The sequence below is a fragment of the Emys orbicularis genome, chromosome 4, assembly GCF_028017835.1.
Source record: "Emys orbicularis isolate rEmyOrb1 chromosome 4, rEmyOrb1.hap1, whole genome shotgun sequence".
NCBI classification, from domain to species: domain Eukaryota; kingdom Metazoa; phylum Chordata; order Testudines; family Emydidae; genus Emys; species Emys orbicularis.
The window spans coordinates 84,494,497-84,522,424 of NC_088686.1; the positions used below are offsets into that span (position 1 = coordinate 84,494,497).

At 45.2% G+C, this 27,928-nt stretch overlaps 1 protein-coding gene across 2 annotated transcripts in view; it reads left to right on the forward strand.

The window, feature by feature from the left end:
* ABTB2 (ankyrin repeat and BTB domain containing 2) overlaps window positions 1–27,928 on the forward strand; it is a 200,827-nt gene that overhangs the window by 152,793 nt on the left and 20,106 nt on the right. For both annotated transcript variants that reach the window (XM_065403267.1, XM_065403266.1), the window contains 2 exons: window positions 22,837–22,989; window positions 27,626–27,791. In XM_065403267.1, the coding sequence (XP_065259339.1) occupies window positions 22,837–22,989; window positions 27,626–27,791 (319 nt within the window). The remainder of the gene's footprint in view (window positions 1–22,836; window positions 22,990–27,625; window positions 27,792–27,928) is intronic.

Below are 27,928 nucleotides of genomic sequence, written 5' to 3' on the forward strand. Positions count from 1 at the left end.
AAGGAGAATTTAAGAAAGAATTTGAGTTGCAGAGATATCACTTGCATCTGAAGAAGTGAGGTTCTTACCCACGAAAGCTTATGCTCCCAATACTTCTGTTAGTCTTAAAGGTGCCACAGGACCCTCTGTTGCTTTTTAGAGATACCACTGGATCACTTCCTGCTGTAATTTGCAGCCACGCAACACCATTAATTTCAGTGATGTGACTCCAGATTTAGACTGGGGGGGATTGAAAGCAGAACGTGGCTCACTCTCTTTCCCCTTTCAGCAAATATGTTAGACTAGAATATATTCCATCAACAGAATGTGGTTTCTCCCCAGTGTAATCCACAAACAGGAGATTTGAATCAACTCAGACATGTAACTCATTTGAGTGGGATTTGTCTTGCAGAGCAGATATCCTTTTTTAAACCGTCAACCTGGCATTTACAGTAAGCATTTGATGAAAGCAGTATATTTTGGTTTAATAATCCACTATCAGATCACAGAGGCACACAGTCATGAATAAGGAACTGTGAAGCACAAATTGCTAGGGCCTCCTTTCAAAGATATTCCTGTGAAAATCTAGGATTACCCCAGTGGGAGTTTAGTTTCTAATCTCTGCAGGGCTAAAGAGTGAGGTGATGGTGGCTATTGTCATAAAATATACCAAGTCACATTCACTCTTCAGAACAGCTTAGCTGTTAGCTTCCTTCTTTGTTATGAAGATGTTCTTAACAATAAAAGAGGAAGCCAAGGCAACCTGCTAGCCACTACTGCTGAGGGGCACTTGGCCGCAGACTGTCCTTTATTTAGTACTGACATTGTTTAAGCACTGACCAACTCCTTCCTCAGGAAACAGGCAAGTTCTGCAACTTGAGGTCTGTAATATACTCCAATAGGAAATATTAACCTCAATTAGGAATAGCAATTGTGGGGGTGGCCCAGAGAAGAAACTTGGCTCCATCATCATTCTTTACATTTAGTGTGCATTCAGCCAAAGTGCTCTGTGCCAGTCACCCATATTAGTTAATAGAGCTTTGCAAAACTCTTAATATATTATCTTTCATGACACACGCCTATAGAATAATTGAAGCAGATGGAGGTTAAATGACATGCCAGCAAATCAGTAGCATAGGAAGAGAACCTTTGAGTCAAGACTAACTCCAGTCAGTCCCCTGTGCTGTTCACTACACACACACTCCCTCCCAGAGCTGGGAAGAGAAGCCAGGGGTCCTAAACCTCACTCACCTTCTGACATCCCTAAAATGTCTTTGCAGTAAAATAAACCCCCAACAATTTTTAAAAGTTTCCTTGGGTTTCCTCCCCTCCCTTTGTGATGTGTACTGGTTAGGCTGATCTTTGTATTGTAGAATAATAAACAATGAACAATAAAGGGAACCTGATATTGGAGACTTCTCATTGTACCAGCCCTGGGAATACATTCCAAATGTGCCCTTTAGTCACCCAGGCACTCACTCATTGTCACACACTTTCATTTTCATCTGAACAGCTGGAAACTTAATCCACAAATAGCAAAGAGTTTAACATTGAAAATCTTGAAATTGTAGTTACAAGAAGTGCAAATGGGTAGCTTGCAGACACTAGCTATTTCTTACTTGCTAAGAAGCAGAGCTGAAAAGTGTTTCTTCAGTTTTAAAACACCTTAATACATGTAGGGGACCTGATCCAAAGCCCATTGCAATCAGTAGGAGTCTTTCCATTGATTTTAATGGGCATTGGATCAGGTTTGGGGGTGGAGGGGGTTAATTGAAAAAATGCTCATCTAGGTTAGAAAACAATATTGTACAAGAGAATGTTCTGTGAATTTCTTTATTTTGCAAGTACAACAATTACTGCCAACATTGTCTAATAAGAGAGAAATCATAAGGCAAACTGCTATCTAATGGTAAACAGAAAATACTGATCTGACCTGTGTCAAACTTTTGGGGGCTACCAAACATGAGCTAACAAGTGTTGCAAGTTTGAAGCGCCAAATGCTGTAATTCCTCACGCCCACAGAAATTCATGGGAATTGGCAGTCTGAAAATCAGACAAAGGCGGCTGCCGCATCTTGAGTCATGGTGAGCCTGCCTGCAGCAGGGGCCCAAAATCTCATTACTGGTGACATCAGAATTACAGGAGCTGGCAACACTGTGTTTCTAAGTGACTAGTGCACAGGTGAATGCTCACAGCGCACTCAGCATAGCTTGTGGTTTGTCTGCAGGAGTCCTTTTTAACAGGCTGTGATCAAAGTGCTTCATTCTGAATCCCCATCAGGCTATGCAAACTGATCAGTGCACCTCATCACCAGCTGTAACACATACAAAGAACCAAGCAAGGGTGGGACCTAAGGCTTCTGGAAAGAAGAGACCATGTGACCATCCATTCCAGTGACCCCACCCCTATAGGAATGGGGTAGCTATTGTGAGATTTCCCCCTTCCCTTTGGATCTAATGACTGGAGAGGGGGGCTGGAAGGGCAGTTTTCCCCCACATTGTTACCACCCCAACAGTAGGTGGGTATGTTTGCCAGAGAAAGAGCCAGAGCCAGCCAATGAGTTGCAGAAACTGGCAGGCTTCCCCTATTTAAGGGGTCCCCAAATGATTACGGTCTGAAGCGGCTGCTTCCTTTTCTTGTACCCATGACTGACTTCGGACACACGCAACTCAATGCCCTCAGAAAGAACTGGCTGTGAAGAGCAGTGTGTGAATCTAGCCTGAACTTGTCTGATGGCACCAAGTCAGCATGATCTTCTGATAGATAGAAGTTCTGTCAAGACTCCAGATTCCCATGCATGCAGGCAGAGGCTGCCAGTGCCAAAAAGATGTTGGGTGCAGCAGTTAGCCATTGGCAAAGGCTGAGTAATTCCCCTCTGCTGAGCAATCGTCAGAGTAAACTTTGGAGACCGCCCTCTTACCTTCCTTCCCAGTCAGAGCTAGGATGCCTGGGAGAAAGTGAACATTAAATGAACCGGGAGAGTGTAGAAGAAGCAGGGAAACTACAGCTGAGAAGTGGAAAAGAAAAATAGCATTTCTGATGGGGTCAGCTAGCAGGGGTGGAATTCACAGTCGGCAGCCAAGGAGCCTAGCTAGGATCAGTCTCAAAAGAAATGAACTAAATTATTTCCCAGACAGGTCACTCAGGAACACTGGCACATCAGCCTATGATTCCTTCACTAATATGTCTGGGGCTATCAGTCTCACGTACTTCCTCTGCCCAGGTCCTTTTCCCGCACATTGGAGGCTCTACACTCAGACCCCCATGTGCACTCTGCATTAACAACTATGCCCCACAAATGGGATTTTATATTTTCTAATAATATTTTGACTATGGAAATTGTTGTGGCTGCACCAAATTTCCCTCCGGGGTTAAACATCATTCCTGTGCAACTGAGTGTACAGACCAGTTAGTAAGATTTGATCATATGACAAATACAATATAACTTTCTATTGTATTCTTCTACTGAGTCCATCACTATGGTATCTCACAAAGGAGAAAAGGAGCAACATGAAGAATACTCTATTGTTATTCTCTCTCTGTCTCTCGGATGTGGTCTGAGTACATTTTCTTCTTTTGTCTTTTGTTCCCCACATTTTGTTCATTATCATGGACAGGCCAAGTAAAACAGCAGGTGGGATTTACATTAAGATAGGAAGGCAGTTACTTTTGTGGTCAGGCTCAACTCTTCTTGAAAGGACTTTCAGAGCTGTGGGCATTCTAGTGAGAAAGCTTGATCCCTGGTTCTTACAAATCTTTTATAATTGATAGCTTCAGAGTACCTGACGAGTGTAGCTGTTGTGGTTGGTCCTGGTCCTGGATGGAGAGGCACCCAACACATTTAGAAATTCAGTGTAATCGAGTAATTCTAGGGACTGATCCTGCCACCCATGTTCATGCGACTCAGTAGTGGACTCAGAAAGGACCATTCATAAGGGTTACCGGATCAGGCTCGTATTTTGTATAGCAGCTTTCATTCGCCCTATAAAACGCCCTCCTCAGCAATTTGTCGAGAAAATCCTGGTTTATGTGGCTCACCCAGATTTCTCAGCTAAATCCCTATTGAAGTTCTTTTTATTTTGCATACACATTGTGTCAAATCTATTGACACGCCTATGTGATTCACAAGGGCGTAATTTGCAGCTGCTGTAACTCAGCTCAGAGGTGATGTGGGTTAGCAATACGAAGTGATCAGAGAAATTAGTTGGAGTTGGGCCTGCTTCAGCTATTGCTGCTGTACCACTATATCAACGCCTTGTTTACACTCTCAGGCTCCTTGAGGACTCACTGGCAGAAGTCCTATCTCATACCACTATTTTCCAACTGTGTTTAGCTACAACATTGCAGCACGTCCTGCCACAGTCATTAATGGTCACCACCAAGTCGGGCTACCACAGCTGGATGTGATGTATGGGGTTAGGAGGAGGGTGAAGTTGGAAGGCCTCTTATGTTGCTGGAGCTGCCATTTTGCTGTGCTCTTAGAACACTTGAGAATGAAGAGCATTGATCAGTTAGGACCTTCTGGAGGTGAAGATAGCGGAGGACGACGTAAGGATCATTCATCCGTTTTAGTTGTGTATAAGAAATTCCCCACGGGAAGCATGAGAATGGTGGTTCACTTGGCCTATACAAATAAAGCAAATTAATAGAGCCCTGCAAATCCGCAGGTATCCGCTTTCTATCCATGGACCATTTCTGCAGATACCATTGTGGATGCGGATACAAATTTTGTATCCGCGCAGGGCTCTGACGGTAAGAGCCGGTGGGCAGCTGTGAGGAACCATGGTGTGGATCCTCCACCTGCCCTGGGCAGAGGGCGTGGTGGCAGGGACGGGGGCTGCGGGCTGCTCGGGCCCCATGCCCAGGGCAAGTGGAGGGTCCTCCCTGGCTCCCCACAGCAGTCCACCCAGCTCTTACTGTGGACGGGCTGCAGCTCTGAGCCACCCACTGGAGCCGGGTCGGGGAAAGCCGCGCTGGCAGCTGGAGCCTGGGTCCCTCCCACCTGCCCTGGGCGGGGGACTGGGACAGGGGCCGGGGGCTGCTCGGGCCCCCTGCCCAGGGCAGGTGGCGGGTCCACTGCAGCTCGCCCCTCAGCTGCCAGCGCGTTTCTCCCGACCAGGTTCTGGGGGGAGGAGGTGCCTCAGAGCCTCAGTCTGGCCCCTGGTGTAGAGCCCTGCAAATCCGCGGATATGCACAGATAATTTTTGCGAATTGAATGCAGATACACATTTGTGTATCCATGCAGGGCTCTACAAATTAAATATACATTTAAAAAAATCAGGGGTACAGATAGCTTATGGATATAGAGAGGTGACTGGGAAGTCGTTTTACACTCCTATGAGCAGCTTGTACTACAAGTGCTATGCACACTCAATTTGCTCTTCATGATATCTGCATACCTATAACACAGAGTACCAGAAGTACAAAACCATGGCAGTGTCACTAGTTGGTATGCAGGAGGAGCACATGCAATTATTCCTTATGCATCTGAGTGCGCAAATACCTCAATTACACTAGAAGTCATGGTAACTGTGCACACAATTGCATGTTCATGTTTGAAGATCAGGGCCTATATGTCACTTATTTATTTGCAAGATTCAGTTCATAAAGAGTCCCCATATCATTAGTGCCAGCTAGTGAGATTGGCTTGTAGTCTTCAGTGCCCTAGAAATACATGTGTGTTGTTGAGTAGGAGTGAGGAGAGGGAGCTATCTACAGTTTCTCCAGCAGGTTGATGGTTTTTAGTAATATACTGGCTTTGTGTGAATGAGTGAGGGATGTTGCCCTCTTGGTGCTGGCCCACAGAGAGGTTAAGGGACCTGCTACTGTTAGCAGCTAAAGGAGTTTTCCTTAAACTCAAATGGTAAAAGGTTGTGTTTAAGAAGCTGAAGGAGAACCCAAGTGTGTGATTTATCTAATAATTGTGGCTATTGCCTGAAGCACATAGATTTCATTACAACAGGAGCTTGGCAACCTCATGCTATGAATCTGAGGAGTACGACTGTTTGATGCTATTTATCCAAAAGAAAAAAGCATCATGATTAATAATTCATTTGAGATGGTGGCAGGTTCATATTATCCAATAGGTGCCAAAAACTGCACAACATAGCTTTGAAGGTCTCCTGCCTAAATTCTTCATGATAAGGCCAAACTGTTACCTGCTGAAAAGCTCCCACGAGAATGTGTGGTAAAACATCCAAGTATAAAACCAGCATTTGACATTTACCGGCATTTCCTGTTTATGGACATTCTTATGGCATAGTAGCCAAAAGACTCTGTCCAAAGACGGTGTGTGACATACAGTTAATTATTATACACTTAAAGGTGGCTGAGACAGAAAGTAATTATCTGAAATCTGTGGCTGTGACTCAGGGTGCCACTTTCTGATTGTCTGAGGCTTAAAGGATGCATAGTACAAATTTACTATGTTTGAAATTGTAGCGCTGGAATCCCTCCAGTTATGTCTGTCAAAACTGTCACTAACTTTCTATCTGTGACTGGCCTTCATAGAGATACTGGAGGTATGTTGCACAATGAAATATAATGGGTTTGAAATTGTGAGATTTCCTTTCTGCCTTAAATGTAGCGAAGAGAAGGGGTTCATTAATCCATCACTACGTTTTCAAGCTTGGCTCAGCATGATCAGTAGCTAAGTATAGCAAGATGGCACCTAGCTTTTGTCCTCTTTAAATTCAGAGCCCTTCTTACTACTAATAATAGTAATCATACCTCTTAATCTCAGTCTCTACCATTTATTTAATTATCTCTATGCATTAGGCAAACATTAGTTAATTAAGTTCCCTGACAAAAGGGAGCGTGTATATATAGGGATCATTTCGCTCCCCACTGACATGCAAACACCTCTGGATGAAGCTGAATAGCTAGCTGTTCAAGAGTGCACAGCAACTCTGCACAACAGTTGAGGACAGGAACTGAAGAATAATATGGAATCTATTTGAAACTGGCATTTGGCTAGGAGACCAACATTAACATTTGTGCTTTTTGCAAAAAGTGCCATAGTATCTCATGACCACAAATGATCAGACTCTTCCTCTTGTTTTTCATTTAAAAAGATGCCATGTGTAACACTAGTAACCTCACACCTGGGCATTGATTCATCACTTTGAAAGAAGAGCATCCCCTACTGATTCACAACCACCACTTCTTGCAGCAGCTTGGTGGTCTCCTGTCCAAGTAAAGGCCCGCTTGGATTCTGCTTGCTTGATGAGACCACAGCACAGTACTGCCAGAGCCTGAGTAAAGTAGTAGCAGGCCTGGGTGGAGTGAGTACATGATTTAGTCCACATATTCTATTGCAGTACCTCAGCACTGAGCAGCACACACTGTTCACTTCATCTGCGTGTATTAAATGGTTGCTCACACCTCCAGGCCAAGTCAGTTTCTGGAACTCTTTCTCTGACTCCAGCTAATTATCGACAACCGAAAAATTAACTTTTTATTAGGAAAACGCTGGCATCAACATCAAATGGGAATTGTGTTACACAAATGCCACGCTTGCAGCAACAGCACATTGCACACAAATGCAACATCAATCAAATGCTTAAAAAAAAAAATAGTTTCATTTCAGGAATAAGCATTGCTGGTATCAGCCTTTCCTCTTTCTTTAAATTAAAGAGTCTCCTGTTAGTCTCAGACAGTCTAGTGCTCCATACAATGTTGTTTTGTGTTGGAAAATTCTCTTTTGAAATATTAATTATGTTCTGGCTGGTGCTGTAAGCTAACTGGAAATGATTTCCTATTTATTGCCAGAACCATTTGTCTAAATCAGGACTGTCTTTGTTTGTTTTACAGTTAAAACTAATTAAATGGCTTTATATATTTCAGTATTGCAAAAAAAAAAATTGCATCTTACTGATACTTTGTTCACACTGTTGTAATTTAGGGGCTGTCAGCAGTTTCCATTAAGAAGGGCAATCGCCCATCTTCAGGGTTTTGCAACTGGGCCCTGAAAATCTGTTCTGGAATTGAATTGGCAAACAGGTCCTTGGCTCCAGAAGCAACATGTGTTTTAAAATACACAGTTGGCAAAATTCTGAGTCACAACTGAAAGGCTTGTTGTCTCTGTTGATCCCTTTGATGCTCCTGGGAATTATAGTGAACCATATCATGACACTGGGCAAATATCAGGAAGGGGAGGTCACAGTACCCCATGCTGAAAAACCACACCATCCCCCAATAGATGCTGCCCTGACCGTCTCAGAATCCGTTTGCAGGCAGTGTGGTCTTCACATAGTCCTCTACTGCAGCTTCTGGAGTGGACTATAGGAATCAGCTCTTGGTTTTCCTGGCCACAGGATCTATGCTAGTGCGGGAGCAACAGACCACCCCATTTTAGGCCTTCTACCCTCCTGCATATATGGCAACCATGTAGCATGCCGGTGCAGCACCATCCCTCTTCTAAGGCACCTCTTTGCATGCATGCTAGGATCAACAATGTATACATGGTTTTCTTTCTATGCATTTTTTTGTACCTGTAGCACTTGGCAGTATTTCTTAAGGGAACTCAGTTAGGGTATGTCTACACTGCAGTGGGACTGAGTCATCCAGCCCTGGTAAACACTTGGGCTCGCATGCCTAGGGAGTTGGGTGGACTTGAGAGCCCAAGCTGCAGCCTGAGCCGTAACATCTCCACTGCTATTTTTAGGATGCTAACACGAGCTCCACTACAGCAAGTCTGTTTTCTTGGGCTATGAGGCTCGCTCCCAGCTGCTATACAGACGAACTCTTTGGCATGGGACCACCAAGGGCTGGGTTGGTCTGAACAAGAACAAAATGTTGGAAGCTTTTTGGACCTTAATCCAAACTTCCCAAGAGCCTTTAGGCTGAAGAACCAGCCAGGAAATCTCACAAAAATGGACTTTCTCATGAGACTTCCAAGGCTTCTCATTTCCAGTTGGTGCATGAAATGGGGGGAAATGGAGGTGGGTGGGAGAAGATGAAGGGAGTGTTTACAGATTCTTGGTTTGAATTGGCTTGAGGGACAGGTGAAGAAGGTTCAGGTCAGCTTGCCCATCCTTCGTTAATTGTGGGTTTTGAAAAGAGAATAAACCTACAAGAGGAGGGGATGCAGGCTAGCCTTTTGGTTAAGGCACAGGGCTGAGAGCCAGGAGTTGTAATCCCCACTATTACAGTGACCTCCTGTGTAACCTTGGGCAAGTCACTTAAGACCTAGGACTTTTAGAGCTGTAATAACAAAATGCCAAAGTAGCAGTGTCTGGAAGGCATGGAGATTATGCCTCTTCATGAACACTGCTCAGGCATATAAAGCCTGGGGGTAGGGGGGAAACAGAGGGAGGAGTTCCCCTTGCTTCACCTGTTCAGCAGGTGCAGCCATTGCTTCCCTCAGTGCAACCATCCCTGAGGGTAGGGCCTGCCTAGGCTCCACCCAGAAAGAGGAAACTAACCCTTGCACTCACCAGTACTGGAAACATGGCTATAGACTGTGATATCACTATAGGAGTTGGGACAGTTGGTCAGGTCATGATGCACAGAAATGGTTTAAGGAGATCCTGACCTGGTGAGAGACATTAATCTGTCCTGTGAAGAACCTGCATTTTAATAACAATCTGATGACGCACTTGCCCAATCTGAGGCAGGATTAGGGAGTGCATCTTGCAGTCCTTTAGAAGGAGGCCAGCAGGATTGGGCTGTAAGTGTTCATTGGATAGTACAGACTGTCAGGGCAGTAGATAGCTGGCAAAGCTTTTGCTCGGTGTGTACAAGTGGAACTTTAACACACACAAGATGCACAGTTCAGCCACACGAGTTGCACTTGCCTCTCGCTAAGGTGAATTAAATATGTAAATGAATGTTAATTTTAGGTTAAGGCTGGAGATCTGGTCCAACACTTCTATCCAAAGTCACACAAAAGAATTCACCCTTTCCTTTGTTTCCAGAATTATCATCTGTACAGGATCAGCATTACAATTTGCAGAAAAGCCTCAAGTTGCCATGGGGGTGAGGCCTGGGGGTAAGTGGGATCAAGAGGAAGAAATGAATTGGGTACAATCCCCCTCTGCTTCCACTGTTAGGGGACAGAGCTCTGGACTCATGGTAGTTCACCAGTCCCAGTGCTAGTGGGGAGATCAAAGGGGCCCATGAGTCAGCACAGGACTGCATGTGCATGTGGAAGGGTGGGTGGAAGTAGGCCATGCAAATAACCTGCAGTCTTTATGCTTAAGGCCTCTGCTTATGTTTACCAGAAACTGAACACAGTTTTAGCTACAGTTTGCTTTTTAATGTTCTCTGTTTCGAGAGCTAGAGCCCTCTCTCTGGTGGCATACAGATGTTGTAGACTTGGTTTCCTAACTAGAAGCATGGCACATTCCAGAGCAGAAACAGTGCTTGCTTTCAGCCTGGAAAGGGGGAGCTTTTCCTGTTCCGAGTTAAGGTGCAGTTTATAAAAATGTGATTATAGTAAATTGCAAGTGGGCTGCACACTCAAGGATTTTTTATCCATAACCAGTTCCTCACAAACCCAGCAACTTTGTCATGTTTTCTAGTCAACTTTGGTTTAGTTTTAATATTGGTTTAAGTAAGATCAGAGCTGAACTTTTAGGTTGAAGATATTCTAGGACTAGCTTGTTTGTGTTGCATATTCAAGGGGGAAACTGCAAGGACAACTACATTACAGAAAAAAAATCCTGCTGGGGTCATTCTGACAACTTCTGATAAAAAGATATTCTTTACACAATTCATGGCTAACCTGTGGAACTCACTGCTTCTGATCTCAACATCAAGAGCTTCGCGGTATTTTAAAAAAAGTTTAGACATTGATATGCATAATAAGAACACCCACTGAATATTAAACCCTCCTCATGCTTTAATATATGAGCCAACCAGTAACTCATGGGGTTTAGGAAGAAGCTTCCCCGGTGGTCAGTCTATTCCACAATTGTCCATTAAGCAACTCCTTTTCCCTTCCTTAGAAACATCTGGTGCTGGCCAATGTCAGAGACATGACACTGGTTGAGACAGACCTCTGGTCTGATCCAGTATAGCAGTTCCTATCTTCCTGTCCCAGCACACTTGCTAGGTCTCCTGGAGAGAAAAATATCTGGACTCTGAAAGAAATAGGAGTCCTTTGGAGCCAGGAACATGTCTTAGCCTGCATTTTCTAAATCACTGTGCATATTATTGTGTGTTCATACACAACTATATATTAAAAGAAGCAGTTTTTTTCTGCTGGCTAAAGCAAGGGGCTGGGAGTTGAGTCTGGGGTTCTAATCTGCCACTGATTTGTTGGGTGACTGTAGCAGGGCTTACCTGGTCTGGTTGCTGCTTCATGTTCCCTTCTTCCCTAGTTAATAAAACTCACAAGCTGAGTGTTTCTCTCCCAGGCCTTCTGCCTAAGCACCTTAGAGAGTTACTCAGCCTGGGCCCCTTCTCTGGTCTTTTCCTGGCTATTCCCTGCTCTTGAATAGAGCACTCGTGCTCAGGTCTGCTCTAACTGGAGTCTCTCCTCTGACTGACCCACAGACTGCCCGCCCAGCAGGCCCGGGTCTTAGTCATATGCTCCCCATTAAATGACACTTATACTCATTTGCTCCTCCTGGGGGAGAGGGGCTACAGCTGGCAAAGGTGAGGCTGACCCACAACCCCCTTGAAGGGCCAACTCTCTCTTTGACAATGACCTTGACCCACATACCACAGGATGAAATGGGCCCTAGCCATGCAGTGTGGGTCAAAATGTGGGGGTCGTTTGAGTCAGGTATTACTGTTTGGCTCCATCTCATACAGGAGTTCAGTGTAAGCCCCCTACCCCTCTCTCTGTCTGTGAATAGGTATGTTTTTGTCTTCTTCCTTGGGAGATGATAGCTAGGAAGCCAGCTGTTCTCCCTTGTCTTTTCTTTCTCTGTCTCTGTTTGGTGCCAATGGAAACAGTGAACAGTACCAAGCCCCAAACCATACATCTGCAGATTTGGGATTTCTGTCCATGTGCAGTTTGCATATCGTTCCCATAAATCGCATGGGGAGGAGTTAATGTGGCTCGCACTTGACAGTGTGAATTATGGTGTTTACATGTGTTTTGAGATGCCCCCAGGTTTGCATGTATTTAAAGCAGCTACCTAGGATTAGGTAGCAGTAATTACAAATGGAAAAGATCTGTTAAATCATCCAGTCCCATCACTGCCCTGGCAGTATAAAATCCACTAGCACAGGACATATCAGATCAGTAATGGGCTATTCCAGTTATGTCCCAGGACCAGCCCTGCCTGACCTGCCAGCAGGAAGAAAACCCCCTGTCAAGGCTGTATCCCTACTTTGAACTTTAGGGTACAAATGTAGGGGCCTGCATGAAAACTGCTAAGCTTATCTACCAGCTTAGCTCTGGTCCCGCTGCCACCATTCTCGATGGATTCCCTCCCTGGGAAGCCTTGAGAAACCTTTCACCAATTCCCTGGTGAATACAGATCCAAACTGCTTGGATCTTAAACAAGGAGAGATTGACCCTTCCCCCCTCCTTCCTTTCACCAACTCCTGGTGAATACAGATCCAAACCCCCTTTGGATCTTAAAACAAGGAGAAATCAATCAGGTTCTTAAAAAGAAGGCTTTTAATTAAAGCAAAAGGTAAAAATCATCTCTGCAAAATCAGTATGGAAAATAACTTTACAGGGTAATCAAACTTAAAGAGCTCAGAGGAATCCCCTCTGTCTTAGGTTCAAAGTATAGCAAACAAGATAAGCACTTTGGTAAAAGGTACATTTACAAGTTGAGAAAACAAAGTAAATCTAAGACGCCTTGCCTGGCTTTTACTTACAATTTTGAAATAAGAGAGACTTGTTTAGAAAGATGGGGAGAACCTGGATTGATGTCTGGTCCCTCTCAGTCCCAAGAGCGAACAACCCCTTAAACAAAGGACACACACAAAAGCCTTTCCCCCCCCAAGATTTGAAAGTATCTTGTCCCCTTATTGGTCCTCTGGGTCAGGTGTCAGCCAGGTTACCCGAGCTTCTTAACCCTTTACAGGTAAAAGGATTTTAGAGTCTCTGACCAGGAGGGACTTTAGTACTGTACACAGTATGGCTGTCACCCTTCCCTTTATAGTTATGACACGCCCCCCAAATCACAGATAGTGTTGGACGTTCGGTTCCACACTGGCTGTGATTTCTTCCTGGAGTTCTAGGAGAAAACCGAGTTAACAAGACACATGTACCTTTAGACATACTACTGATTATATAAAAACTAACAATATGTTTCATTACAAGAACAATTGTTAACCAGTTAACTCTGGGAAACTTTCCCGGGAGAGTGCATCAGCCACTTTGTTAGAAGCTCCCGAAATGTGTTGTATTTCAAAATCAAAATCTTGGAGAGCTAAACTCCACCGAAGAAGTTTTTTGTTATTCCCCTTGGCGGTATGAAGCCACTGTAGCGCAGCATGGTCTGTTTGTAGTTGGAAGCGCCGTCCCCAAACATATGGGCGTAGCTTTTCCAGCGCGTACACAATGGCGTAGCATTCCTTTTCGCTGATTGACCAGTGGCTTTCCCTCTCAAACAGTTTCTTGCTGAGAAACACGACAGGATGGAATTCTTGATCTGGTCCTTCCTGCATTAAAACTGCTCCCACGCCTCGCTCGGAAGCATCTGTGGTTACTAGGAACGGTTTGTCAAAGTCTGGGGCCCTTAGCACAGGGTCAGACATGAGTGTTGTCTTAAGCTGGTTAAAGGCCTTTTGACACTTATCAGTCCACTGAACTGCATTTGGCTGTTTCTTTCTGGTTAGGTCTGTCAGCGGGGCGGCGATTTGGCTGTAGTGTGGTACAAATCGCCTATAATATCCGGCCAAGCCTAAGAAGGATTGGACCTGTTTCTTTGACTTTGGAACCGGCCACTTTTGGATAGCATCCACTTTGGCCTGTAGGGGATTTATAGTTCCTTGACCCACCTGGTGCCCCAGGTATGTCACTCTGTTTTGGCCTATTTGACACTTTTTAGCCTTAACAGTTAGTCCTGCCTGCCGGATGCGCTCGAAGACTTTTTTCAGGTGCTCCAGGTGTTCTGTCCATGAATCAGAAAAAATGGCCACATCATCGAGGTAGGCAACTGCAGATTCTCCCAATCCTGCTAGGAGACCATCTACAAGTCTTTGGAAGGTGGCGGGTGCATTTCGCAACCCGAAAGGGAGTACATTGAATTCATACACCCCTGCCTGGGTGACGAAGGCTGACCTTTCCTTAGCGGGTTCATCTAGTGGTACTTGCCAGTACCCTTTGGTTAAGTCTAAAGTAGAGATGAATTGGGCATGTCCCAATTTTTCCAATAGCTCATCTGTGCGTGGCATTGGATAATTGTCAGGACGAGTTACAGCATTTAGCTTACGGTAGTCCACGCAAAAGCGTATTTCCCCATCTGGTTTGGGAACTAGAACCACTGGAGATGCCCATGCACTGGTAGAGGGGCGGATTATACCCATCTGTAGCATGTCCTGGATCTCCCTTTGTATAGCCGCTTGGGCATGAGGTGACTCCCGGTAGGGTGGGGTTCTAATTGGGTGAGCATTACCTGTGTCAATGGAGTGGTATGCCCGTTCGGTCCGCCCTGGAGTGGCTGAGAAAATCGGTGCAAAGCTTGTGCACAGCTCCTTTATCTGCTGTCGCTGCAGACGTCCCAGGGTCGTGGAGAGGTTCACCTCTTCCACGCCACCATTCCTTTTTCCTTCATAGTAGACACCTGCAGGCCACTCCGCGTCATCAGTTTCCTGGGCTGTAAACTGGCAAACGTTTAATTCTCTAGAATAAAAGGGCTTAAGAGAATTAACATGGTATACCTTAGGCTTTATGTTGGAGGTGGGGGAGGCTATGAGATAGTTAACAGCTCCTAGGCGCTCCTGGACCGTAAATGGTCCTTCCCACGACGCTTCCATTTTATGGGCCTGGAGCGCCTTTAAGACCATGACTTGGTCTCCTACTTTGAAGGACCGTTCTCTGGAATGTTTATCATACCAGGCCTTTTGCTCTTCCTGAGCATCCTTTAGGTTTTCTTTAGCAAGGGCTAAAGAGTGTCGGAGGGTGTTTTGTAGGTTGCTTACAAAGTCTAGAATGTTAGTTCCTGGAGAAGGCGTAAACCCCTCCCATTGCTGCTTCACCAACTGTAATGGCCCCTTAACCTCGCGGCCATACACAAGTTCAAATGGTGAAAACCCTAAACTGGGATGTGGTACAGCCCTGTAGGCAAAAAGCAACTGCTGCAACACTAGGTCCCAATCATTGGAGTGTTCATTTACGAATTTACGTATCATGGCCCCCAAAGTTCCATTAAACCTCTCCACCAGACCATTGGTTTGATGGTGATGAGGGGTGGCAACCAAGTGATTCACCCCATGAGCTTTCCACAGGTTTTTCATGTTCCCTGCCAGGAAATTAGTTCCCGAATCTGTAAGTATGTCGGAGGGCCACCCTACCCTGGCAAAAATGTCTGCTAATGCCTGGCACACACTTTTAGTCTTGGTGTTGCTTAAGGGTACAGCTTCCGGCCATCGGGTAGCAAAATCCATGAAAGTCAGTACGTACTGCTTTCCTCTGGGTGTCTTCTTTGGGAAAGGACCCAGAATATCCACAGCTACTCGCTGAAATGGGACCTCAATTATGGGTAGTGGCTGGAGAGGGGCTTTAACCTGGTCTTGGGGCTTTCCCACTCGTTGGCACACCTCACAAGACCGGACATAATTAGCAACGTCCTTGCCCATTCCCTCCCAGTGGAAGGACTTCCCCAACCGGTCTTTGGTTCTGTTCACCCCAGAATGGCCACTGGGATGATCATGGGCTAAGCTCAAGGGTTTTACCCGATACTTAGTGGGAACTACCAGCTGTCTTTGAGGATGCCAGTCTTCTTGGGGCCCACCAGAAAGAGTCTCCTTGTATAAAAGTCCTTTTTCTACAACAAACCAGGATCGGTTAGAAGAGCTGGGAGGCGGTGGGGTGCTCCGTGCCGCTGCCCAAGCTTTTTGAAGGCTGTCATCTGCTTCCTGCTCGGCCTGGAACTGTTCCCTTGATGCTGGAGACATCAGTTCCTCCTTGGACTGTGGACTGGGGCTTGGTCTCTCTGGAAGCGATGCAGGTGCTGGGGCTTTTTCCATTGACTGTGAACCGCTGTCCGCTGGTGCACTATGTGGTATTTCAGGCTCTGGCTGAGCCTCTTGGGTAGGGTTATCTGCTGCTTCCGCCAGTTTAGGCTCGCTGGTGTCCTCTGGCATTGGAGTTGTAGACGGGGTTGCAAGCGCTGGGCTCAGTGCTGGCAATGGTTCTGGTGCTGGTTGCGTTGCCAGTTCCGGTTCTGGGACTGGCTTTGGCTGGGTCTCTGGGATTGGATCCACTACGGCTGTTGCAGTCGTTGGCAGGGGATCCGGTTCCACCACCTGGTTTTGGGTCTCCGGTAACACAGACGGGGCCCTGGTGAACGGCTCAGGAACAGGGATGGGGGTGAAAGCTTGCTTAGCCTGGCTGCGGGTGACTATTCCCACCCTCTTGGCTAGCTTCACATGGTTGGCCAAGTCTTCCCCCAGCAGCATGGGAATGGGATAATTGTCATAGACTGCAAAAGTCCACATTCCTGACCAGCCCTTGTACTGGACATGCAACTTGGCTGTAGGCAAGGTTACAGACTGTGACACGAAGGGTTGAATTGTCACTGTAGCCTCAGGGTTGATGAGTTTGGGGTCCACTAGGGATTGGTGGATAGTTGACACTTGTGCCCCAGTGTCCCTCCAAGCGATAACCTTCTTTCCGCCCACTCTCAAGGTTTCCCTTCGCTCCGAGGGTATGAGAGAGGCATCTGGGTCTGGGGTTCTTTGGTGTGATTGGGGTGTAATGAACTGTAATCGGTTGGGGTTCTTGGGGCAGTGAGCCTTTATGTGCCCCAGTTCATTACATTTAAAACATCGCCCTGCTAAGGTATCACCGGGGCGATGTTGGTTGCTGGAGACTGGTGTGGTGGGGTGAGAAGGCGTCTGGGGTTTCCCTTGGGATGTGGGTGGGGTCTTGGGTTGTCCCCGGTGATAAGGTTTTGTTTCGGCTTGCCCCTTCTGATATTCGCTCCAACTGCTACTAGCTTTTTTCTTTTCTGTCACCTCCACCCATTTGGCTCCAATCTCCCCCGCCTCGGTTACAGTTTTGGGCTTCCCATCTAGGATGTACCTTTCTATTTCCTCAGGAACACCCTCTAAAAACTGCTCCGTTTGCAATAGGAAGGGCAACTCTTCCGTAGATTTAACATTTGCTCCTGATATCCAGGCATCCCAATTTTTCCCAATGTGGTAGGCATGTCGGGTAAATGACACATCAGGTTTCCACCTTAGGGCTCTGAACCGCCGACGGGCATGCTCAGGTGTTAGCCCCATTCTGATTCTGGCCTTGTTTTTAAAAAGTTCATAACTGTTCATGTGTTCCTTAGGCATTTCAGCCGCCACCTCTGCTAAGGGTCCACTGAGCTGCGGCCTCAGCTCTACCATGTACTGGGTTGGAGGGATGTTGTATCCAAGGCAGGCCCTTTCAAAATTTTCTAAGAAGGCCTCAGTATCATCGCCTGCCTTGTAGGCGGGGAATTTCCTGGGATGGGAAGTGGTACCTGGAGAGGAGTTGTTAGGATGGTCTGATGCACCCTGCCTAGTCCTTGCTGCTTCCAGTTCCATCTCTTTTTCTTTCAGCTCCATCTCTCTTTTATGGGCCTCCTGTTTGGCTTTCTCTTCTCTTTCATGGGCCTCCTGTTTGGCTTTCTCTTCTCTGTCATGGGCCTCCTGTTCAAGTTTTTTAATTTGAAGTAGTCTCTGATGTTTTTTCTCATTTTCTTCTGCTTCTAGTCTGGCCAGTTCTAGTTTGCTAGCTGCTTCACTGGTAGTCATTTTCCTGGTTTTCTGTGCTGGGCCACACCCCTCTGCAGTTGACTGAAACTGGGATGTATTTAGCTCAGGCTCCTGCTGAGTGCTGCTGAGTTAACAGAGACTTTCTAACAAGCTACTCCCGAGGATGTAAAAAGAAAAAAAACACAATTCAGCTTGTAAATTATCTTTACCAGTTGTTTGCTCATTCATTGAACCCTTCTCTTAACAAAGGACCTTGTTAAAAAAACTTAACACCTCTGCCTTCAGGCAAGGAGAGATAAGATATGCATCTACCTTCAGCTCTGCTCTCCAAGCAGCTAGAAGGAAAAAAAAATCTCTTACTGGCTTTTGGGTTTAAAACGATCCCACCGCTGCCACCATGTCAAGGCTGTATCCCTACTTTGAACTTTAGGGTACAAATGTAGGGGCCTGCATGAAAACTGCTAAGCTTATCTACCAGCTTAGCTCTGGTCCCGCTGCCACCATTCTCGATGGATTCCCTCCCTGGGAAGCCTTGAGAAACCTTTCACCAATTCCCTGGTGAATACAGATCCAAACTGCTTGGATCTTAAACAAGGAGAGATTGACCCTTCCCCCCTCCTTCCTTTCACCAACTCCTGGTGAATACAGATCCAAACCCCCTTTGGATCTTAAAACAAGGAGAAATCAATCAGGTTCTTAAAAAGAAGGCTTTTAATTAAAGCAAAAGGTAAAAATCATCTCTGCAAAATCAGTATGGAAAATAACTTTACAGGGTAATCAAACTTAAAGAGCTCAGAGGAATCTCCTCTGTCTTAGGTTCAAAGTATAGCAAACAAGATAAGCACTTTGGTAAAAGGTACATTTACAAGTTGAGAAAACAAAGTAAATCTAAGACGCCTTGCCTGGCTTTTACTTACAATTTTGAAATAAGAGAGACTTGTTTAGAAAGATGGGGAGAACCTGGATTGATGTCTGGTCCCTCTCAGTCCCAAGAGCGAACAACCCCTTAAACAAAGGACACACACAAAAGCCTTTCCCCCCCCCCAAGATTTGAAAGTATCTTGTCCCCTTATTGGTCCTCTGGGTCAGGTGTCAGCCAGGTTACCCGAGCTTCTTAACCCTTTACAGGTAAAAGGATTTTAGAGTCTCTGACCAGGAGGGACTTTAGTACTGTACACAGTATGGCTGTCACCCTTCCCTTTATAGTTATGACACCCCCTTATTTCCAGTCTGAATTTGTCTAGGTTTAAATTCCAGCCATTGGATTACGTTATACCTTTCTCTGATAAATTGAAGAGGCCATTATTAAATATTTGTTCCCGATGTAGGTACTTACAGACCGTAATCAAGTCACCCCTTAACCTTCTCTTTAAGTTAAATAGATAGAGCTCTTTGAGTCTATTTCTATAAGGCATGTTTTCTTAACCCTTCAATCATTCTCGTGGCTCTTCTCTGAACCTTCTCCAATTTACCGTCATCCTTCTTGAATTGTGGATACCACGTCAGATGCCTTAGAGAAGTCTGTCTATTTATATCAACACTATTACCTTAATCAATCAAACCTTCAATCTCATCAGTAAAAACAGTTTAACAGAGGCGGCATGTCCCTGGGGGGGGGCTGCTGCTGCTTCTGAGGGGAGAGTTTCAAAGTCAGCAACATTTTGGGAGCTCCAGTTCAGCCTGGTGAGCCTGTCAGGTGGTGAGCCTATCCCGCATCAGAGAGGTTTTGTGTGGATAAAAATACTTCTGAAGAGCTATTTTACCCTTTGTAATAAGACAAGTTGGCACTGAATACCAAGTAGTTTCTAAACATGTTCCCATGGGATGATACCTCCTTCCCCCTTCCATGATCTTCGCTTGCTAATTGAATAGTGGGCCATACTAATCAAATGAGCACAGTCTATTTTCCAGGAACAGTTACAACCATTTTTGCTAGTGAACTTAATGTAACTTCCTTTGACAAGTACTGCTACTGCCTCCCTCCTTGATTATGGGTCTGAGAAAGCATTTTTGTTTAAATGGGCGGAGGAGGAGTAGATTCACCTCTCTGCAAGAACATATTCCCGTCTCCACCCCTGGAAACATGGAGTTTATCCCAAGCTGAAGGACGAGAGAAATGCCGGAGTTTCTTGTTAAAACATTGTCAACATATCACTGTCAGATATTAATCTCACACTTCACAAGATACACATGTGAGACGTACCCATTCTATGCATCGCTATCATGCACTTCCCTAACTCTCATGCTAGGTTACTCGGTTTTTGTAAGCCCCCTCTCCCCCTTTAGGGAGAAACTGAATGAAGCAACAGTAGCTTTCTTCTGCTTTGAAAACAGAGTATGTTCTTGGATGGTGTTGAGCCCCTGCAATCCAGGCACTGGGCGTCAGAACCTTTTCCAGAGCTGGATCACTCCGTTTTATGGGCTGCCAAATGTCTCTAAATGTTAAAAACTCCCAAGGAAAATGCATCGTGCAGAGCAAGGCACATACATAAGTGTGTTGCTCAGCTTGAGGCATCTCCCATTAACTTTCTGCAAATATTTTTTTTTCCGTATTTTCCAAACTGTGGAATGATCAACATTTGCCTGAAGGCAAAGGGCACCCAGGGTGAAAAGCCAGGTAGTGTGATAGTGCCATTTATTTGTGGGGAGGGAGAAGCGTTGGCATTTCATCCCACTGAACTGGTCTGTCTCGGAGAGTTTGGATCACGTAGCAGCAGCAAGGATCTGTGCTGACATATTTTCGGTGAGCAAAGTAACACAAAGCTGCTCCTCTGAGCATGCCTAGGAGCGTCATATGAGCTATGAAGAAAGGAAATAATTGTGTAAAAGGGGGAATAAAAGGAAATCCATTCCCAGGGCAGAAGTCCCATGGACATGTAAAGCTTTCACAGCTAAATAGGAGCTGAAATCTTTGGTCACTCACCTGAAGAGATTGCGATTCCCCCTGACTTGCATAGTAATATGGAGTGTTGGGGTTTAGGGGAAGGGGGAAGAGAACACTGTAGTTTGGCATAAAGTTATTGCAATGAAATAAGCAACCCTACTGAGGGCACAAGGCTGGCAGGAGGGTCATTTCAACAGAGACTGCAATGGTTTGGGCAGTTTGTTCCTACATTTAGGCGCTTGTCTTAGTTTCAAAGGTGCTGAGCTGCTGACTTCCAGGGGAGCTGCAGGTACTCAGAACCTTTGTAAATCAGGCCACTATTGTTTCCTAGCTATGCAGACAGCTCCCTTTTAACCCTATTCCCATTGGACCTCTGTGCTGTAGTGATATTCCTCTTGCGTACCAAGGAACACCCATGCTTCAAAGGAGACAGACTGGCTACACATGTGGTAATTCTGCCTCACAGACTTGGTTTCTAGGGCCTAATGTGGACCAAGTAGGTAAGTGGGACAAGTAGGTAAGTGGGACAAGAGCAAAGCAACTAAAATTAGAAGAGCAGCCAGCAAGTGGAGAACAAACCCTTTACTAGATCAGCTTTTTTACAATCTGAAGTCATTCCCTCTTGGTCACTAGGTGACCTACCTCCTGCTCAGGAGTGAGATTTAAAGCCTTTGAAAATTCTGCTCAGATCAGGAAACTTTTTTTATCCCACAAGCCCTTCAAATTCAAGGTCTGCTGGTGACTTTGTGACTGACCTTGGCGTCACATCACGAGAGGAGGGAATCCCACACATTCTGGAATGGGACAGAAGCCTAGTGAGTGTTTGCTGTTTGTCTGTGGAAAAACATACCTGACACATAGCTCTAACAGTTCTGTAGAGACCTAGAGGGCCAAATGTGTAAAAATGGAGACCTGATCTCTGTGTGCAAGGAATGTAGAGTGAGAAAAGCCATTGATATTAACAGCACAAAACATGGATTAACCGAATGTCAAGGGGGAGCCTTGAGTAAGTTTGGTTAATTGAATAGTCAAGGATATTTTCAATGTCATAATGGATGGTCAGATCATTGTAACAAAGCCCATGTGCTAGAGACAATAGAGTTATTATAGCCATGTCAATCCCAGGCTATTAGAGAGACAAGGTAGGCAGGGCCGTCCCTAGCTATTCTGGGGCCCTACGCAGCCCCCCCCCCACGCGGAGGGGCAGGCCTCTGAGGGGGAGTGGGCCCCAGTCCTCCGTGGGGGAGGGGCTGGCTTGGGGGGCAAGGGGGAACCACGCCCCAGCACTCACCGGCGGCACGGCAGGGGCCAGGTCTGCAATTCCTGCCGCCGGTGAGTGCAGGCCCGGCCATGCTGCCGAGCTCACGGGGGTGGTGGTGGGCTGGGGCGGAGCAGGGGCGGGAAGAGGCGGGGAAGGGACAGGGCTGGGCATAGGAGGACGGGGGCTTGGGGAAGAGCCGGAGCAGGGGCTGGAGCAGCACGCAGCTGCGCAGGGCACCAGGAAATTTGGTGCCCCAAATTTCCTGATGCCCTACACAGCTGCGTAATTTGCGTATGGGTAAGGACGGCCCTGAAGGTAGGTGAGGTAATATCTCTCTCACCAACAGAAGTTGGTCCAATAAAAGATATTGCCTCACCCACCTTGTCTCTCTAGAGACAACAGTGCATTTATTATATAAATCACTCACACATGAGGAGCTAGGACAAACCCTTCAGCTCCAAAACCACAAGCCTCAACCACTTGAGCTAAAAGAGCCCATCGGTAGCTAGGAGCAGTAGCAGGCCCCTTAACCTTCTGCGGCCCAGTTACCAGGAGGCAACATTCTTTGTTCACTCAGTCTCACACACTGTCACATATCTCAACATGACTCCGTCTGGGGTAAACTGAAGTTCAGATAATCAGGGCTGAGCTGTCAAAACTCTCATCCCAAATCCAGTTTTTTTTACCTGTTGAACTATCAGTCAGCTGCACTCAGCTAAAGAGGCAGACTTCGCTTTTGCAGGAGGAGTTTTATCAAGAGATAAAACAGGGAGCCTTCTGGCCCGCGTCCCAACATTCATGTCTAGGAAACTGTGGAGTACATTTTATCTCACTGTACAAGATAACAAACCAGCATTGACTGTAACGGGTCTCTTCACTCTCTGCACAGGCCCTTCATGCTTCTGCCCCCGCTGATGGAGTGGATGCGAGTGGCTATCACCTACGCTGAGCATCGGCGCAGTTTAACTGTGGACAGTGATGATATCAGGCAGACGGCCAGGCTGCTCTTACCAGGACTGGATTGCGAACCACGGCAGCTGAAGTATGTGGGCTTATCTTTACAGTCAGTTATAATAATCATAGCACTTTGCCCTTCTGTATCACCTTTCATTGGAGGATGATCTCAATACACTTTATAAACATCACTGAATTTAGCCTCACAGCACTCCTGTGGGCTAAGGAAGTTTTAGCCTGATTTTACAGATCAGGCACAGAGAGATTGTGACTTGCCCTCTGTCATGCACACAGTCTGCAGCTGAGACAGGCTGAGAATATAGGGAGACTGATTCCCAGGCCCCAGTGTTAACCACAAGATCATTCTTTGTCTCTTTAAATACCCTGGTGAAGAGCCTAAATCTAAAGTCTTAGACTTAAAGAGAGCTTTCCTGTACACATAGATTGCTCATAATTTTACAGTAAGCTGGGGCTGCTAGTATTCATTTGTGTTTCATTCATTGTCTATGTTCTGCTAAGTTTACTGGTGTTAGCACTGATTTTGGTATTGTGCAACTGTTTTGTGGTTCCCCAGCCAGAAATGTACCCATTAGTGCAAAGTGAATTTTTCCTCCTTAAATTAATCCCATTGCATTTAATTAATGATGACTTTGCGGTGGACACATAAATAATAATAAATGATATTTGTAACATACTTTGTAAGGGAAAAATGTACCGTTACTTTTAGGTCTTTTATGTGAAGGAGGGAGGTTGATCTAATGGTTGCAGCAAGGGGTTTTTAGTCAGGATTTCTGAGTTCTATTCTTAGCTTTTCTACTGATTTTCTGTGTGGCGTAGGAGAAGTTACTTAACTTTCCTGTGCCTCAATATTTACCACCCTCAAAAGGTGATGCAAAGCTGAAATAAACAATGTAAAAGGCTCTGAGGTTCTCAGATGGTACTGCAGAAGGGCAAGCTATCAGCATGCTCTCTTGCTAGTTTCAGGAGTTCTCCTTTCAATCTTAGTTTCGTAGTTCTTTTTTCAATCTTTCCTCTAGATTGAATGAACTGTTCAAAACACAGTCTGAGACTTCACACTTCAAAGGTATCCTGTGCTGTTTTAATCTCCACAGGTTTTGTAAATCCAGTAGAGAGAGATTGTATATAAAACACAAATGGCTCCTTAATTTCTAGGTTACATGTAGAAAAAAGAGGAAAGGGTTTTTCAGGTTCCGTTTCAGAAGTGTATTGATATAAATTAAAGGGAAATTCCTAGACAAAAACTTTGCTAAGGTAGAATTAAGGCTGAGCGTACATACCGATAAACTTCAGGTTAAAAGCCTTACAGGGCCATTGTCATTACCAAACAAAGCCACCTTTAGAAACCCAGGCAATCTAGATACTCATATGAATGAATGGGGTGAGGGGGAGGAAAGAGGACAGGGATTCAGCCACAACATGTGGAATATACAGGAATTCAATTCTGTATTCTGATTGTTGAGAGGGGAGTTTCAAAACTGGCTCTTGGAAGGAGTCTGATGAAGGTTTCTATCCATGTTCTGATTACAGGGGAAAAGAAAAAATCTGTAAGAAAAACCAGGTGCTTTTCCTTCCCACATCCATATATTTTCTCCCACCTTTCACCAAACCTCTCCAAGGATATACATGACATACATAAATCTTTCTATGCAACCAGTCAGCCTTTGCATCAAATAATGCACATCATGTTTGCAGCAGAGGGCAGAAATCGTAAGTCAGAATTGAGCTTCATAAGCTGTTTGTTCTGACCCTTCTTTTATAAGCTGTTATCCCAAAGGCCCTAAGTATTCCCCATGATGGGGTTTTTGGAGCTGGGAACATTGTCTATGCTGCATGGGAAAAAATGTTGAAAAGAGGGAGGTGTCACTATTCTAAGGCCAGTGACATGACTGTGTCACTTACAGGAAGCAGTTGTCTAGTGATTAGAGCAAGTGGCAGGGAGTCAGGACTCTTGGGTTCTATTCCCAGCTGTACCTCTGGCTCAATGCGTGACCTTAGGCAAATCACAACTGCTCTGTCCCTCAAAGTACGATGATAATTCCCACCTCGCAGAAGGATTCTGTCACTTGGAGGGGATTTGTGGATGAAAGGCAGTGGAGAAGGGCAAAAGTGCTGTTGTTATAATGACCTCTGTCCTGAAACTGTATATATATATATCTTCTGATAAAGATTCCTTAGACAAATAGTTCTCCACACCTGTTTGTTTGTGAGACAGTGACTATAAGATTTTCAATCCAGTGCTCTCCATGTATTATTTCAAAGTGATCTATAAACATCGTCACTCCTCACCCTGACTGTACCTGCTTAAATGGACACCATCAACTTAAAAACCACCCGGCTGTCTGAGATATCGTCACCTAGTGTTTCAAGTCATAGCTAAGATCACTGTAACAGAGAGATGAGAGCCAAAGGTATTTCTCTATTTTTCTAGATGGCTCACTTGGTGTATTTGACAGCACTCTGTGTGTAGTCAGTTTCACTATTTCCGTGGTGTTGGTTAATGAGTTTCTCCTTGTTTTGCACACAGCACTTACTTTGAAACTAGGACAATGTGATTGTAGAGCCAAACAAATTAGCAGAGTAAGGTCGCAGCTCAAAGGCCAGTACGGCACTTGAAAATACATTTCGCTCATTTTCTGAAATCCACTAGACTTCAAGTTGACAGAAGCTAATTGTTCTCAGGGGAACATAGGAATATAGTATCATAAAAACATTTATCATAGAAGCGTGGTCTGCTTGTCCATCTAATCACTTACCCTACCTCCAGAATTGACTGTTTATCCACTTATGGCCTCTAGCAGTGGTCATTGGTCCTTCGCCTGTTACCTTACCTCTGGCAGTAGCTATTGGCCTGTCTACTGCGCTCATCTTTGTCCAGTGACTGATGATTCAGAGAGCCCACTCCTCCATACATACCTTTTCACTGAACTGCCCTAATAACTACAAGCTCTAATATATGAAAAATCTCTCACAATAACAAAATCCCAAGATTATAATGTTACCTTCCTACTGAATTTTTCCTAGGAAATACTTAGACATTAGCTCCTTTCTGAAGGATGGTGTTCTGCCCTGGGCAGAGTTGCCACCTCTCTGGATAGCCCGTGGACACTTGCATAACCTGTGAAGCACCTGTCCCACTTGCTAGGGGCAGGAGATTTGAGGTGATTTTCAAGTGTAAGTCTCTGCATTGTGGGGTGAAGTTAGGACTCACTGAACCCATCTAGTCATAGCTGCAGTGTGGTTTTCTGTCCACAATGGGGAGAAACACCATTGTAGGTGGCACCTGTTCATCTGGGCCTGAGCTGAAGGCCTTGTCCCAGGCACTGCAAACCAACGCTTGTAAAATGACAGGGGTCGCTGAAAAATGCTGTTGCAAGGCTTTGTACAGGCAATACAAGCACAAGGTGTTCCAACCAAGTGGGTGTTGTAACACGTTTTCACCTAGTGTAGGCAAGATCTTAGTAAGAACTAAACGGGCAACCTCTTGCAGTGTATTAGCGCAAGAAGCCATTCTGTGTGGCCTTGGGCAACCTCTTGAAGGTATCTAGTCTTAAACCAAAACAATCTTCCTACTTAGCTCCACTGGATAGAGGCTCACATTGGACTCTCACCTAGTGTTCCTCATGCTTGTAGATCACGAAAGTCCTCATTTGAGTTTTGGCTGTGGTGTTGTGCTGGACTCCCATGTACAGTCAGGCCAGCCACTAGACAGGTGAAGGACTTTGCTAACTGGACAAGTCTGTTGTGGCATCTGGCTGCCATTTGTCTTCCGCCTGCAAAGACAAGAGCATGAAAAGTTACCAGATAAGTTTGAGGCCCTGAGTAAGTTTCATGCACAGCCTTCTAAGTAAAACCATAAATGCATTACTTCTCTGGCAGCCCACGCAAACTTTCAAAAGAGGTTAAAATATGTTGAGGTTGTCTAATTTTTCAAAGGAAGTTGGCAGCCAAATACTGCAGTAGCTGGAAGTTTGCGCAAGAGCCCGTGTCAGGACACGCTGCCAGTGAAAAGGCAGCAAATGAAATCACACAATGTGGGTGACCATGTCAAGGTCCAGTTGAGATAGGAAATGCCTACAACCTGGTGATGTTTCTTCAGTGCACAAGAGAGGCTCCCAGGCTTGGAATTCAGATGTCTCTCAAAAGATAAGTTTGGAGACTTGCAATAATCTCCAGACTCCTTTATCTTGTTTAGAAGCAGATAGCTTGGTAGCTGTCAAGAGGATGAGAATGGGAGGATAGGAGCCTAATATAAATATAGGTCCCAGGAGTAAGTTTGATTTTATTGGGGTGGATCTGAGAATGGTCTGCCACCCAAAAGAGGATATGGACAATCTTCATTATAATGCAGGGATGAAAAAATGTGGGAGTAAGGTGATAAAAGGCAAAATCTTGAGAAGCAAAATCTTATTTGGGAATAATAGCCAGGCTCTTATGTAGATCCATAATGATTATTTAATCATGGAACTATATTTGTAATTTTTATTTCAACAGAGTTCTTCTCCCTCTTGTTCTCTGAATACGATTTCATATACATTTGATGCATTACAATTATATAACAAATAAACATTTCTGCAGGCAAAATGGAAAAATCCAAGAATGGAGCGTAAAGCCATGTGGAGAAGCAGTACTATAACTAATTGCTAATTTAAAACACAAACCCTCCTGAAATGATTTCTGCACTTTTTGGCCTTTGTCCTCAACAGGCCTGAATGCTGTTTTAGCTCCTTCCGAAGACTGGACGCTAAGGCTGCTACTGAAAAATTCCAGCAGGACCTGGGTTTCCGAATGTTAAATTGTGGAAGGACTGATCTGATCAACCAAGCTATAGAGGCGCTGGGACCTGATGGGGTTAACACAATGGATGATCAGGTATATGAGAAGACCCTGAGACAGTTTCCCTGCATGAGCAAATTAAATATTTTCTATAGAGGCAAATCAATGCATGATGACTCAGGTATTTTTATCTAGCTGAGCTTTTCTCAAGTTCTAGCTTGGGTTAGCCTGTG